Below are 16270 nucleotides of genomic sequence, written 5' to 3' on the forward strand. Positions count from 1 at the left end.
GTACCTGTTTGGGTCCCCTTGTTTGTCTCTGCCACAAGATCATGCTCAAACTCTCCTATGCCTAAGAATCACCTGGGGCTGGGGCGCCTGGGTGGCTCAGTCAGTTAAGCATCTGCCTTCGGTTCAGGTCATGATCCCAGGTTCCTGGGATTGAGCCCCGCATCGGGCTCCCTGCTCAGCAAGAGGCCTGTTTCTCCCCCTCCCTCTGCCATTCCGTCTGCTTGTATACTCTTCTGTCAAATAAATAAATAAAATCTTTAAAAAAATAGAAAAGAAGAAGAAGAATCACCGGGGGTGCTTACCCAATAACTTGAGATTCAAGGGCCCACCTTTAACATTCTGATTGTGTCAATTTGAACCCAGGCATCAGCTTTAGACAAAGGCCAGGTAATTCCAATGCAAGTGGTGGGGGAGCCTTGCCTCAGAAACAGGGTCAGAGGCAGTAGGCTCCTCAAGGGGAAAGGTCTGAGCTGCCCTCTCTGTTTCTATCCCCAGAACACAGAACAGGGAGCTAGCATTTAGGGAGCATTCAATAAGCAGCCAAGAGAAGCATCTGCCTCACTGCACATCTACCCTTGTTCTGCTGACCGCGAACACACAGTGACTTGGGCCTCTTCTCTCCCCTCCCCAAACCCACCCTCTGGCCAGAGATCCCACTTTGCATTTCTTCTCGTGCTCACAGTATTTTTCATAGTAAGTAACAATAGATCTTCGGGACATACTTGCTGAGACAAAGAAGAAATGCGAGGAAGGGAGGAAGAAAAATCATTCCGCGTCAGAGATCTACTCAGAGGCTGCTCTAATCTGGTGACCGAGCGGATTTGACTTGTTACCTCTGCCACGTAGTCACCCGAATGCAGTGTGCTGAAACTTAACGGAAGTTGCAGACTCTCTCCTTTTCCTTCCCTGTCCTCACTGGATCTGCTGACAAAAAACTCAGTGTACAGGAGGGAGCAGGAGGGAATCTTGGGGCACAGAAGAGCCTTGGCCAATGTGCCCCTGAATGAGCCAAGTGCGGACTGCTGTCCCCAGGCTCCTGGTGGCAGAGCACTTAGAGATGTCCTTAGTGTCATCACTAGGCACTGGCGGACACAGGCGCTTGCGACAAGCAAGCTTTCATCCAGTCCCACCACACAGGGCTTGGCCGCAGGCTGCTGCTTCAGCGTTTGTGGAAAATGTGTGTTTGCCTCTCCGCTCTACCACAGAGGAACCTTCAGTGGCATGTTAAGATAGTTCACATGGGTGTAAGCCGATGGAGGCTTCTCGAAGCTACTTTTAAAAAGATCCCATCAATTCTTCCATTTGTCAGATCTGGGCTGCTTCTCTAGGATGCCCTTGTGGCTTTTACAGCTTTATCAACTCCGCCAATTCACCCACCTTTTTTCCCTCTGAAGCACACAGCAGAGGCCCATGAGCTTGCACAACTCAGGCCTGGCTTTTTGGGAGGAACAAGAGCCCTGTCTTTGGGATCAAAAGCCCCCACTTCAGGTCTCTGCTTCTAACCACCTTTGGGACTTAAGAGAAGCCATTTATCTTCTTTTTCTTTCTTTCTGAAGATTTTATTTATTTATTTAACAGAGAGAGACTGCAAGTAGACAGAGAGAGGAGAAGAAGCAGGCTCCCTGCTGAGCAGAGAGCCTGATGCGGGGCTCGATCCCAGGACCTTGAGATTATAACCTGAGCCAAAGGCAGAGGCTTAACCCACTGAGCCACCCAGGCGCCCCACCACTTATTTTCTTTTGTTCTCAATCTTCTCATCTCTGAAATAATTGTTTAAAAAAAAATATATATATATGATAGCATCTGCTTCACTTCTCTCACAAAGCTCTTAGGAAGATCAAATGAGGTGACATGGAAGGAAACCAAAAATTCTAATGTACCACATGTTATTATCTTAGGGCATTGATCTCTGGGCAGTCCACCTGAAAGTAAGCTAGTATGTGGAAGGAGAGGGTTCAGAGTGGGCTCAAGGGCCTTGGAGTTCAAGGACAAGTCTCTTTTAAAATAACAGTGATTGGGACTCTTAATAGTGTTCTTGGCAGGAAAGCCAGATGGTTCCCAAGATAAGGATGATGACAGGTAGTAGAAAATAAGGAGAGGACAAGGTCTTATCCTCTCTACCCCATGTAGCCAACTCAAAAGCTCAACCTAGAGAACTTTGAATATGGCACTTGTACCCAAAAACCCCTAAAACTCCACCATATTTCCTTGTGGTTCAGTCTTAAGAACGAAGCCGATTATTTCAATGCTAGCATTCTGGAAAGCCACCAAGACAGCATGCAGAGTCTCTCTTGTGACCCTATCTCCACGGTGTCATGAAACACACATTGAATTTGGTGGCAAAAGACTTGGGTTTGAAACCCACCTCTGTTCCTTAAAATTTAGGCAAAACCACCTGGTTGTTCACATTTTCAAAGTCTACTGACCACCTGTAGGGAATGTGGAAGGCAGCAGTGACTCATCACATGGCATGTGAGGAGGAAGGAGTGGGATCACATGTCTGACACACAGTGGGAGCTTCAGGGGCCAAAGCCTGGGGAGGGGAGAGAGGGCGGGTGTGCTTGGGCAGCTTTATACCATCTGGTTTGGCCACAGCACTGGATTTTCACTGAGGAATGGTGAGGGAGAAGATACAAAACTTCAGTGTCTCTGTAGTGAAATGAAGGGTTAGGATGCGGTGGTCGCTGGGGATGCTTACGGCATTAATGTTCTCTGACTCATCATAGGAGGAATTAGGGCTGTATGTGACGGGCCCCATGACCTCGGAGCATCTGACTGCAAATGCATCAAGGGACATTTAAATATTACAAATACTCTGGCTACCCACGCTCCCCAAAAGGAGCCGGCTCTCTGGGCTGTGGGCATAATTTTATATTTGAAATATACCACAGATATTCTTGTGGGTTTGCTTTTCCTTTTGCAGTCTGCAGACAAAGTAAACATGTGACTTTTGAGGATGGATACAACTTAATAGCTGAAATGTTTCTATATCAGTGGAAGTATTAGGTAAGAAGCCTGAAGCTGAACCCAGTGCTACCGGCTGGCCACTCTAGCAGGAGGCTTTCGTTTTCTCCTCATGAGACCAGTGCTTTGCAGCTCAGTGAGGTAATAAGCCATAGGAAGGAATTTCCTTTACATGCTGGGCTACTCCAATGATCTACTCCTTTCTTTGGTCTTTCACTGTCTTGTGCACCACGAAGTAAAGGCTTAGTGAATGAATCAATGAATGAATGGCTTGAATCTAGCTTATCGATCATCTGAGGAATAAGTCTGTATTCATTAAAATGCCCATTTACAGAGCTAAAGGTCAGAAGAAACCTCAGTCTGTGAGTGAATGCCTGTGGGTGCAGTGTAGGTGGACTGAGTCGTGTCAACTCCAGTGAGGACACACACAGAGTGACCCTGCATCCCAGTGTGCATGAGATAGTTTTGGTTTGTGCTGTTTTCCCAGCATAATTATTAAAGATGTCCACACTGACTCTCAAAAATGTCCTGGTTGAGAGGGTAAGTCCTCTCACCACCTGACGAAGAAATAACAAAAAGTCTGCTACTTCCGGCCATTGGGACCTAACAAAACCACATAACCAGACTGTGTTATTGCTGCACAGGACTTTTTGCATCATGGCAGGATTTCAGAGATCTCCAGGGAGCAGGAGAGTGAGTTACTATGTATCTCACTTCAGGAAAGAAGACATAATGTGTCTGACCACACATGGTCCAAGAACACTCAAATAATAAAAAAATATAAACAGATGTTAAAGAGTGGTCTTCAGGGGTGCCTGGGTGGCTCTGTCAATCAAGTGTCTCACTCTGAATTTCGGCCCAGGGCATGATCTCAGGGTTGTGAGATTGAGCCCCACATCGAGCTCCATGCTTGGTGTGGAGCCTTCTTAAGATTCTCTCTCCCTCTCCTCTGCTCCCGCACCCCCCCCCCCCCCCCCTCCCTCTTTCCCACTCAAAGGAAAAAAAAAAAAAAAGATCTTCAAACATCACAGCCAATGATGCCATGCTTGCCTATGATCTGCTGAATGGTCTGGTGGCCACTGAGGTATGGATGTCATTTTATGTCAGTGAGATCACAGGCATGCATCTTCTTTATACATGATTAAATCTGTTTTTCTTTTTTATTCTTATTTTTTACATTAAACCGTACACCCACATAGAGCTTGAACTCAGGACCCCAAGATCAAGAGTCTCATGCTCTACCAACTGAGCCAGCCAGGTGCCCTGGGATTTGCATTTTTAAACAAACTTCTCAAACTATTCTTCTGTGTGTAATGCAATAAATAAATGCAAAAAAAAAAAAGATACTACATGTTTAACTGAAACATTCAAGTGAAATTATTATTTTTTAGAAGGGGATCAGAGCAAAATAATCTCCAATGAGAAGAAATATTTGACACAATAGAGAGGTTGGCTCCCTTGTGTGACCATAAATTTTGAGTTGCCAAGTCAGAATTTTTGGTGTCAAAGTAAATGTCAAATTCTGGTTTTATTCAAATAGCTAGTTACTTCCCAAGTCATTTCCCCATGGAAACAAGCCAGGAAAATGTCACATGCACACACACAAGTGATTTTTACAGCTAGACCAGAGAGTTAGAGATGCAGATGGAGGACAAGTGAAGTCACAGAATCTTTCCTAGATGTAGGTCAGACGGCACCTTAGTCAAATAAAAGCAGCTTCTCTATACTCTTTTAATGGGATTCCCCACCCCATCCCACACATATTTTCAAAGTGGTGGTGATGGTGGTGGTGAAAGGGGAGCAGACAGCCTCCAAGAGTAAAGCACCCCAACTGAAAAGATGCGGGAGATGTTGGCAGAAGGGCACAGACTTCCAGTTAGAAGACCAGGGGTACCAAGGCCAGCATGGGAACAGTAGTTACACATGACCTGCAGATGCTGTGTTTTACACACACACACACACACACACACACACGTATATGTATATACATTTTATGTATCTATGTATATGCATAAAATATATACACATCTATATATATTACTATATTATATACTTAAAGGTGCTGAGAGTAAAGCTCTCATATTATTCTCAGCACAAGAGAAGCAGAAATGATCTGATGTGACAGGGCTATGGTGCTAATTATTTTGTAATATATGTACACAACTGCATCAAATCAATACATTGTATACTTTAAGCTTATACAATGTTACACATCAATTGTATCTCAGTAAAACTAGAAAAAGAAAACTGCCAAACACAATTGTTCTAGACTACCAAAGCATCCCTAGCTAGAACTCACCATTTTTCTTTTGTAGGAGTAGCCATAGTTTGTGAGGCCTGAAATTTATACAATTTTAGCAGCTCTCTTCACAAAAAAGAATACAGAAACAATTATGAATAAAAACACAGATATTAATGTGTTTATTTAAAGTGAGAACAGCACCTGAAGGACTCAGTGGGTTGTGTCCAGCTCTTGGTTTCTGCTCAGGTCATGATCTCAGGGTGGCAGGACTGAGCCCCATATCAGGCTCTGCACTCAGCGGGGAGACTGCTTGGGATTCTCTCTCTCTCTCTCTCTCCCCCTCTGCCCCTCCCTCCTGCATGCACACATACACTCTCTAAAAAAAATAAATCTTTTAAAAAATAAATAAATAAAATAAAAATAATAAGAGAAGAAGGAGCACCTGGGTGGCTCAGTCATTTACGTGCCTGTCTCTTGGTTTTAGCTTATGTTATGATCTCATGGGTCATGAAATCGAGCCCCAGGTCAGGGGCATGCTCAGCAGGGAGTCTGCTTGAAAGTTCTTTCCCTCTGTCCCTCACCCCACTTCCTCTCTCTCAAGTAGATAAAAAAATCTTTTTTTTTTTTTTTCTAAATGAAGGAAGAAACTGTAATAAGTTCCTGAACCATGGAAAATGAGGTCCCTTTCTTTTGAGAAATGTTTACAAAGAAATGATTCCTGACTGTAACCTTGCCTCTCCTCCTCTCACCTAGAACATTCTACATTTCCTAGCAATAACCAGAACTCAGTAAGGGTTGGTCCAAGTGAAGATAACTTATGTTTAATTAGCTTCTTTGTAAATCTGCCTCCATACTGATAACTAGATTAACCCTGTTAACTAGCTAAACAGCTAACTAATCAATTTACATTAGTTTGCACTGGAATGATAGCTGATTATTCCTCTAATCTTCAAGATTTCACAGCAGGGAGAGTACTTCTACAGAGCCTCTATCAATTCCTGCCCTCCCTGTACAAGCACACTGTTTCACCCGTGAAAAGATGGATTCCAATTCCCCTCTCCCAAAATATGGACCAGCCTTAGTGATATCCCTGACCACTAGTATGTGACGGAGATGATAGTTCTAGGCCTTCTGAGGCTGGGGTTTTTTGTTTGTTTATTTGTTTTTTAAGATTTCTTAATTTATTTTAAGGATGGAAGGGCAGGGAAGGGGACAGAAGGAGAGGGAGAGAATCTTAAGAGGACTCACCACTGAACACAGAGCCTGACGTGGGGTTCAATCCCTCCGCCCTGATAACCTGTCCTGAGCTGAAATCAAGAGTCAGGTGCTTAACTGACTGAGCCACCCAGATGCCCCTGAAGCTAGGTCTTGTGTTTTTTGGTGGGCTTTTTTGTTTGTTTGTTTTTAAGATTTTATTTATTTGACAGAGAGAGACACAGTGAGAGAGAGGAACACAAGTAGGGGCAGTGGGAGAGGGAGAAGCAGGCTTCCCACCAAGCAGGGAACCTGATGCGGGGCATGATCCCCAAATCCTGGGATCATGACCTGAGCCAAGGCAGACACTCAATGACTAAGCCACCCAGGCGCCCCGGGGCTAGAAGAAGGCTTAAAAAGCCTTATAATTTCTGCTTGGCAGTCTTGAACCACTCACTCTTGAGCTTTTTTTTCCTCATAATCCAGCTGCCATGCTATGAAAAGCTGAGACCCCATGAAGAGGCCATGTGTTGCTGCCCCAGCCGAACTTCCAGCTGATAGCCAATGTCCGCTGCCAGCTACATGAGCGAGCCATTTTGGACTTCCAACCCATCTAGTCTTCAGATAACTCTAGCCCCAGCTGACATCCAACTGTAACATGAGACTCCCAGACAGAACCACCTAGCTGAGCCCAGCCAAGTCACAGATCTATGAAAGGTAAGAACATATAAATACAGATAATACACTGTTCTGTCAAGACTCGAGGTTCTAGGGGGGTTTGTTCGGCAGTCCACAGAGGCACAAGGCACTGTAGTGTGAGAGATCACTTCTAGGCCCTCTCCCGCTATAGGGCTAGGGAGATGGGATGGGACACTGGGCTCCCCTAGAGTTTTCTCCTTGGTTTCTATCTGTCCATAAGCATCACTTGTTCCCCTTGCTCCTGTCCTCCAACAGGCAAATGTTAGGAATAACACTTTCTGTGGGGTGTGGAGAAGAGAGCCACAGCTATCGAGCGGGTAAATTAAATCTGGGTAGAGTAGAAGAACAAGAACAACATTTCGGTCTGAAATCCAAATGATAGTTTCTAGTCTAACTTTATACTGGTTATAAAGTTATTTTCATCCCAGGCACTGGTGGCTGTGTTTTTAATTGTTCAGAAAACTCAAAGGGAAAAAGGTATAAAATTAGGTTTCTTCCTCAGTCCCCCAAAAGCAACACCTTTCCCTTTTCCTAGGCTAGAAAGCAGTGAATTTTTAATTTTTAGAAAATTGCACTCTGCCGCACCCTCTAAAACGGCCATGTTTTTGTTACATTTTTCTGCTGCTACGTCTCTAAGATGCTCCTTGTTTTCATTTTCGCAGTCGCTGTCCTAGCGCCCATCCTCCTGCCAAAGTTTCAGTCTCCGGTCTGCCTCTCCTCACCCCTCCACCGCCCCCACACCCCCATCCATGTGCTGTGACAGGCTTCTACCCAACATTTAGCATGCTACTCCCCTTGCTTAGAGCTCAAGGCCCTCCACAATAATTAGTTTATTATATAGCTCATAGCCCATTGAGCTAAGCTTCCAAACTCAGTGACCTCATAAGATAAATTTTACTTCACACCAGACTCACTCCTGCCTCTTTTCTTGTTCTAGTTATCTAGTTATCTTCTTTACAGTATATGAGTCCCTCTCCCTTTTTGGAATTCCCTTCGTCTCTTAGAAAGCAGGAATCGCAGGGTTTATGGCTGATGATTCCTTCACTGGTCTCACATTCCAACTTGCGCCCAAATTCTAATTCTTTTGAGGACACGTTCCCTAGTGTTTGGCTCAGTAAACATGATTGGACTTATGATCTCTATGTAAAGAGCCAGTGAAATCTTGTGATCTTGATGGAATCAGAGAAAGACCAAGGAACTAATACTTATTGTGCCTGGGTCTGGCTAAGTACTTTATATATGTTTTTAATTTGTTCTGTTAAGTTTCTGGGTATAACAGTGCTACTGTCCTCTTTTTATTGAAGAGGAAGCTGAGATTTAGGTAAAGTAACTTTCTCAAAGTCACCCAGCTAGTAAGTGAAGAGGCAGAGCTTGAAGTCAAGACACTGACCAATCTGAGCTTCTAAGTACTATATGAAACCACCTCCTAAGGTATTTTTGAGGGGGCTAGGGAATTTTTTAAACAAGTTTTTCCTCCTCTACTACCCAAAGATATTTACTGATATCATTTTATTAAATTTTCTTCATGTGCATATTTGTATACACACACGCATACCTTTTTACTAACGATCACGCTCTTTGTATATACAATCATATTCTGTTTCACTTAATACAGTACAGCTTTTCCCCATGCCATTATGCATCAATATTGTTTTTTTATGGAACTGCAGAAATTATACAATACAATACAATATGCCCCTTCCCAAAGTGCAACTTTGGTTTGGGGTATGAAAAGCTATCAAGAGGACTTTAAACGTTAAGATGATTAACAATGAGATCTTAAATAATGTTCATGATTTTATGAGAGACAACAGGAGAGGCCCAAAGAAAAGGGTCGTTCTCTCTTACTATGGATGACTGGGAATCCCTAAGCAGAAAGCCTTCCAGAACCTGATGGGGAAGGAAGACTAGCATTTCCTGACCATCTCTGGCCATGTACCAGACCTTGTGCCAGATAGTTCCAAAGATGTTTTTCCTTGCTTCTTCTAGCACCTTGTGATCACAGGCATTTTCACCCCACCTAAGAGAAGGGAAAGGCAGGCTAACATAGTGCAGGCCACATGGGCACTGAGATATTGAAGTCTAAGGTCTTCCTTCTCTTAGAGAGGGTGGCTTCAGATGAAAGAGAAAACAGATGAAGAATAGCAAGAACAAGCTGAATGAGTCAGCTGACGTTACAAAAAAACAGCTGACAGGAATTTTGAACACCAAGGAAAGGAACAATGAAGCCAAGAGAAAATGGGGCTCCTTGTGGTTCAGTCTGGCAGCGGTGGGAGGAGGGGAGGCAGAGTTGAGGGAGGGGTTGGTCGGCTTTGCAAAGTAGTCCCCACAAAGAAAAAGACCCCCGTTCTTCCAAGAGCCCGAAAGGGGGCTAACGGCAGTCTTGGAGTGCAGGCCAGAAAGCAAGTAACACGAAGAGGAATCCTAGCTCTAGTGAGGGCCCGTTACAGGTCATAGAGGAGCGTGGAGCAGAGAACATCTGGAGGTTTAGGCTGCAGACCTGTGCCAAGGTGCCTGAGTAACACAGCAGGAAGTGTGCTGGATTGCAGTGGAGAGAAGAAATGCTGGAAGAGAAGAGGTGGAGAGTCTGGGCTCAGGGCCTGACTCTCCTGATCCTTTCCTTCTCTTGAACTCTTTCGGGACAGTCGAAGAAAGGTGACTGCTGATGAGCTTCACTGTGCAAGGATGTGGGAGACCCTGGCTGAGGCTTTCTCTTAGGTGGGGAGAAGCTGCTCTTCCACCGTGACACGGGGAACCACGGTGCTATGGACCAGACGAGAGTCAGAATGCCTCCACATTTGATGGTCAGGCCAATGCTTGGTTGGCGGGGGCCCCTTGTGGAATTCATTTCTTGGCCGGAAATCCCTGCTTCAGACCTTGGAAGACAGGAGGGAGGCTCAGCAAGCCTGGCGGCTGCTCTTTGGGTTTGGCAAATTCAAGATTTTTCCAGCGCCTTGTGTTCAGTGAAACCGAAAATGTGTTTGGCTAGAAACCCTTCTCTAATTTTTAAACCCCTGAGCAATTTTTACATAAATTTGATACACATGTTTTTGTCTTATTTTTATTTAGCTCATCAAATCGAATTAGGAGCTACAATGATGAAGGGAACAATGCTGATTTCCAAGAAGATTTTGGAGCCTTTTTTTCTTAGAACTAAATCGCATTTTCTCCCCAACTGTTAAAATTACCAGACTGAGCTGGATTTGAAATTTAGAACCCAAATGTGAAATGAAGATCCATGCTTGGCAAAGATGAGGCATAGCAGGAGAATGTTTTTAGGAAGTCACAGTTAGAAAGCCAGGGTAGGCGTGGGGTGTGGGGTGAGGGACGCAGGCAGGAAAGGGGGCCATTCTTCACTAGATGGTTTAGCTCAATTTACCTGGCTTTCCGAGCTCCCCCAAAGAGGCTGATTCGCCATGTTTCTGGTGTTGGACTTAATCACTAGCACCCAAGGAAGAGGAGCTTCTACCCTAAGACAGGGGATGAGGGGTCTCTTGTACCCCTCCACAGTAGCCAATTCCAGCTGCTCCTCCTCTTCTAACCTCCCTCCCTCTTTCCCAGTTCTGGCTAAGCCCTCTCCATCTGGAAGCACTTAACATGTACAACAATTTTAATCTTGTGCAAAGGAATCTTCGGGTCTACACTACATACCCATTAAGCTAAATTATACGTGCACAATCTTATTTTGCACAATTCTGTCTGGCTGAGATTGGCACACACCAAAGGCTATTACTGTCTTTCCCAATTACTTTTTCTAGTACGCCATCATTTTCTACAGCTTTAGTCTGAGGCCAGCAGTATTTCTCTGAGAAACTTAAGCCACTGAGGTCCCAGGATAAAGATTCTCTTCAGAGCCCCTCGAACCTATACTCAGAGGGTCCCTTAGACATTGTCCAGAGACATTTCTTTGAACTCAGCTTCTCTCCCCTACAGACCCTCATCAAATTAGGCAGACCTGAGTACAAGTACCATCTTGTTATTTCATGACCGTACAACTGTGGGAGTCATAACTGGGGGAGTTATTTCACTTCTTTGCAGCTCAGTTTTCCCATCTGCAAAATGGGGAAATACGCATATGGACGTCCTAGGTGGTTGTGAGGATCAAATGAGATACTGTGTACAGAAAACACATTAAGTTGTCTGAGCCAGACTAAGTAGTTAACCTTTTATGTTACTTGTTATTACAAAAACTGTATCTTATTGAACTCTATACCTTTTCTAAGGGCACTTCTATTTCTCCAGAGGTGGGCAGTTTCCTTTGAAACACCCTGCCCACCTGTCCAGTCCCTCACCCAGGCTGAATCAACCAACTCAGGTCCCTGCAAATCAGCATCACTCTAGACAGGAGATCAACTGACTGGGCTTTCTTCTCAGTCCCCAAGGAGTCTCCCATGCACCCCCAAGTTTTAAACCCACAGTCTCTTCTCTGGAGCCACGGCAATAGAGTGATCAGAGGATCTATAATCGAACTGAGCAGAAATCATTCTCCTTCAAACCAAACCACACCTCTTCTCACTTTATATAGAAAGCATAGGTGTGTGTGGAAGGAGATGAGAAGGTTTTCACTCTGCTTTAAGAAGCAAAATGGTTCATTAGTGCTTTCTGAGGACTCCCCCCTGCCCTCACCACCAAGAACATGAGTCACACTTCATCTGTCCCTTTTGCAAAGTAGAAAGACGATGGCACCATTTAATAGGTCTGATAAATGCCTCTCTCTCAAAGGGGGGGGAGCATACAGAGAGTCCATGAGTCCAGTATTTATTGCTTTCCTGCAGCCAAGAGTAGTTTTAGCAATAATTCGTGGATCCTGAGGTTGGCCAGAATAGAAGGATCAGGAATCCAGAAGCTTCTGGGGCACCCTGGACATTTTATGTCGTATTGTCCTCATCACGCAGAATTGCTGGGAGGCCTAAAACAGAGACATCTACGGGCTCTGATGAATGGTAGTTATTATTCCTACCAGGCTGATCTCATTTGAAATCCTGGGTGATACTGGGAAAGTTGTGTGTCTTCCAGGCCTTCTACCTACTAGATATTGTCCCCTCTGTGACTTCCAGAACTCTTCTGGCTACATGTATTTTAAATGCCAGCATCAGCAACAAAGACTCCAAAAGAACCACCTGCCCTGCTCACAGCCCTGCCAAAGGGGTGGGCCTACATGGCTGCTTGTGCCCACCGAGGGCTCTGGGGTAGACAAGCTGGAGGGGCAATTCGTGGGCTGGGCAGTCACTTGTGGCCTGGTATAAAAAGGGAGTTGGATCTGTGAGATTCCTCTCTGGCAATCAGGAATCGGGAGAGTGAAGGACTGGGTTGATTGGCAGCAGAGACAAATGGAACATGACTGGCCACAGTAAGGGCACAACACCCCCATGAAGGCACAGAACTCCTACTGCTGAGGCTCTCTGGGGGTACCTTGATTCCAGAACCCCCCTCCCATAAAGCCTGGCTGGTAAGGTTCTTCCTGTGTTCACCATAAACATCTCTTCTACTATAGTCATAATAAACACCTCCCCTTCTGAGTTAGCGTGAATGGATTTTGGTTTCCTCCAACAAAAAGAGCCTTCAATAAAACAGCATCTATGCTTGAGAAGAACACGCAGATGGAGCTATGTTTAAACATTCTGGGCAATTCCGGGGCAAGGCACTGCTTTTAAAGGTAATTAGACAGAATGCGAACACCATTGGTTCCTGACTCACCTCTCCCTGGCTCCCCTCCACTGTAAAAATCGGAAAAGCTGGAGCTCTCTCCCTCAACCTTCCTTGCATCCCCGGGAGGTCATGTGACACGGTTCTGGCCAACGAGATGCAAGTGCACAAGGGAGTCTCTGTTGGGACAGACGGGCTGCCTGCCTCCTCCTTCCTGCCTTGCATGGAAATGCTACACTTGGAGCAGCTGCCACCATCTTGCAACCCCAAAGTGAAAGGCAGCGAAGCTGGGATACCAGTCCAGGCACACTGGAGGGCACGCACCCACAGTAGCTGTCACCAAGTTCCAGCCTGTCTGCTATAGGGGAAAAAAAAAAGGACCCTTAACCTACTACTACTTAGATTTCTCTACAACTTAGAACCAAAACGTTTTCTAAAGATACACCCTGAAACAGAACTTGACATTGTTTCCTCTATCATACGAAACACAGGTTGTTGGCTTTTTCTAACATTAGTTTTAGGTGAGGAAAAAAAAAAATTTTTTTTTAACCAAAAAGTTGACAACTTCTTTTCCAATTAACTTCTGTAAACATCAGCTCAATGATACCAATTCTACAGGCAACTAAAATCTAAGAAGGGATAAGATATATATATGAGCAACGATGTGATAAGGCATTAAGCGGAAGATGGTAAAAGGCAGCTGCTTTACATAGACCTGCAGGACAACATTACCTCTGGTCAGGGAAGGGAGAAATCAGGGAAGTCTCCACAGGAGACTTTGGATGTTTGGAGATGGGGAGGAAAGGCATTCTAGTCGGAACAGTCTAAGCAACTCTGGGAAACTGAAGATTGTGCACAGGAAGGACACAGCAAGTTCTTTCTGGCTCGTTTGGGGGAACAAAGATCAGATTTTTGCTCCAGAAGTCAGACCAAATTATAACATGCCTCAAATGCCAACCGAAGGAGTCTGGGCTCTATTCTTATAGGCATGGGGTGAATTGAAGGTTTCAGAACAAACAGGAGTCAGAGAAACCTATTGGGGAACACCTGCCTGATAAAATGTGGGATGGACTGAGGACGCAGGAATGCCACGAGGGGGCTGTGCAGTGCCCCGGGCAGGGAATGAGGAGGGTGGGAACCAGGACAGTCAAAGTGCGAATGGAGCGGGGGTAAAGGGAACACAGCACAAGTCTCTGTGACATAAGCCAGCTACTGTCTGCAGGTAGGCGCGAGTCACGGCAGGAGTCACGCAGACCATTGTTTATTGCACAAAACAGAAACAGAAACTTCATACCATACCTCTGGAGCTGAAGACAGGAATGGTTTTATGTAGATGTTGGAGTCATGCACCTTCAGGTCATGGTCCCCAAGTCCCCTGGTTACTCCAATGGTTGCCATTACTCGGGCCTAGGGGTATAAGCAGAGGGTCATCAGAAACACTCCCACAGACTGAGAAAGCACTCCTGTCACAATGTAGCTGCCACAGGTGAAGAGAAGCAATCATTTTCCAATTCCTTCTGTCCCTCTCCATGTCCCCTGCTACTAACTTCTGTGGGTAGCTCTTTCCAAGGAAGGGCTCACCAAGATCACTCATGAACTTAAGGAGTGGTTGTCCTACCAATTATCCTAAGTTTAATGGGTTGCTGCTGTCTCTTTTCATCTTTTGTAGAGACTGGAAGGGTATCCGGGAAACTAAATCCAACATGTGTGATGTCTACAGCTACTGAAATCAGTTCCAATCCAATGCGATCTGTCTATCCATCCATCTGCCAGACGATGATATACCCACTCTACCAGAATTCACTGAACACACCAGCCATGTCTCCAGTTCCTGCTAGGCACTACTGAGAGATGTAAAAAACTGAGTGGCAGCTCCCACACTCCCAAAGCTCACATAGTGCACTTCATGGCTAGAGAAAAGAAACTCTTTGCAACTCCCCAACCTGGCCTGCTAAGATCCCCACGAATTCTCTCTGGGTACAAAGGAGCAAAATGTCACTTTGTTATAACTACAGAGAGAGCTCAGGGTTGAGACCTGATCACCTGTGCTTTCTCTAAACAGTTTCGGTTTCCCAAAGCTTTAAGGAAATACTACTATTATACTAATGCCTACATAGTCAGCCTAAATATCTCCCGGGATGCCATAGTTTTGACTTAGCCAAACATTACTGAGCACCTACTATGTGCAGAAGTCATGCTGTGGGGACAAATATCTAAGGACTTGTCCCTAATAAAAAGGAATTTGTGAAGGGAGATAAAATATGTAAAATATGGCCGAGTGCTGAAAGACACAGCACCATGGGTTATAGGAGTTCAGAGGAGGCAAACACTCTGCTGAGAAAGTTTCCTGGAGGTGGTGGCATGACAATTTTGTGCAGAAGGATGGGTAGCGTTGAGCCAGGGAAGCAGAGAGGGATGGAGTAAAAGTCATTCTTGACAGAATGGAGCCCAGTGGCCCAACACTGGGACCATCAGTAATAAACGCAGGGTAGAGTCATGGTGCCAAGACCTGGGCTTGAATCCTCACTCTACTCTTTGGGTAGTAAGAGTAACTTGCAAAGGCTAAGAAACAGTACAATCTAAAACATTACCGGCATTTTCATCCTGTTTTCCTGAAAAGGCTAAGGATTTTGGAGCTGGTTTCAGATGAGAAGATGGGCAGGTATGCATTAAAGTGGAAATGAAACCGTGACATATTTTTTTAAAGGCAAGACTCAAAGGGCATAAAATGGAGGCATGCGATACGAAGCCTGGGGACCTCCGGTCAGGCAGGCTGCAGAAACTCTCTGGTCCGCTGGGGAGCTGGACCGGGTCCCTACTGACTAAGAAGTGTTCAACTCAAAGCTTGAAAATTCCGAATCCCCGGCGGCCCTTCTGCTCTCCCCGCTGCAATGGCAGCTCCTCTGGCTGGAAAAGCACAGGTGGGCGTTTCGTCTAAAGAAATCTGATGTTTCTGCTAGTTACTGAACTTGTTTACAAAGTATGTAGGTGTAACCCACACAAATCCTTAAAAGCACTGGCAGGAATAAAATGAGAAGCTGTGGTTGTGGCGGTCTTCCGAAACTTCTGGGTAGGTGTATGCAGACAGGGAAGAGAAACCCCCACAGAGGAGCTCGACAGAACTGACGTGATGCAGCTGTCAAGATTTCGCAAGAAATCATGGATCCCCTGACAGGGGTCTTGTGCTGCTTCACCACGGAGCAAGCCCGGAACAGACGGGAGCCACACCGGCTTTTAAATAGGCCATCAGGTACGACGACAGAACCTGCCAGCTGCCTATCACAGAACTGTCAAGCCCTAATTAACTGAAACGCTTGGGGAACATGATGTGCAGGTGAAATGAACATTTGCTGAACTGGGAAAGCCCCTGGCTCTTTTACCTCTTCTTCTGACCATCTTCTAAGAACACATTCGTCCACCTTCCTCTGGTATGGGGGAAAGGATACCGTACGTAACAGAAAAGTGTATTGAATCCTGACGCCTTTATGGAAGGCCAGCCATGTGTCGGGGACCAGGCTGGGCAGG

The 16270-nt window shown here is 45.4% G+C and overlaps 1 protein-coding gene across 2 annotated transcripts in view; it reads right to left on the minus strand.

The window, feature by feature from the left end:
* Nucleotides 1-16270, minus strand: part of PPM1H (protein phosphatase, Mg2+/Mn2+ dependent 1H) — a 254172-nt gene that overhangs the window by 27781 nt on the left and 210121 nt on the right. For both annotated transcript variants that reach the window (XM_059403605.1, XM_059403606.1), the window contains one exon: nt 14045-14152. In XM_059403605.1, coding sequence (XP_059259588.1) covers nt 14045-14152 — 108 coding nt within the window. The remainder of the gene's footprint in view (nt 1-14044; nt 14153-16270) is intronic.

The sequence above is a fragment of the Mustela nigripes genome, chromosome 6 (assembly GCF_022355385.1).
Source record: "Mustela nigripes isolate SB6536 chromosome 6, MUSNIG.SB6536, whole genome shotgun sequence".
NCBI lineage: Eukaryota > Metazoa > Chordata > Mammalia > Carnivora > Mustelidae > Mustela > Mustela nigripes.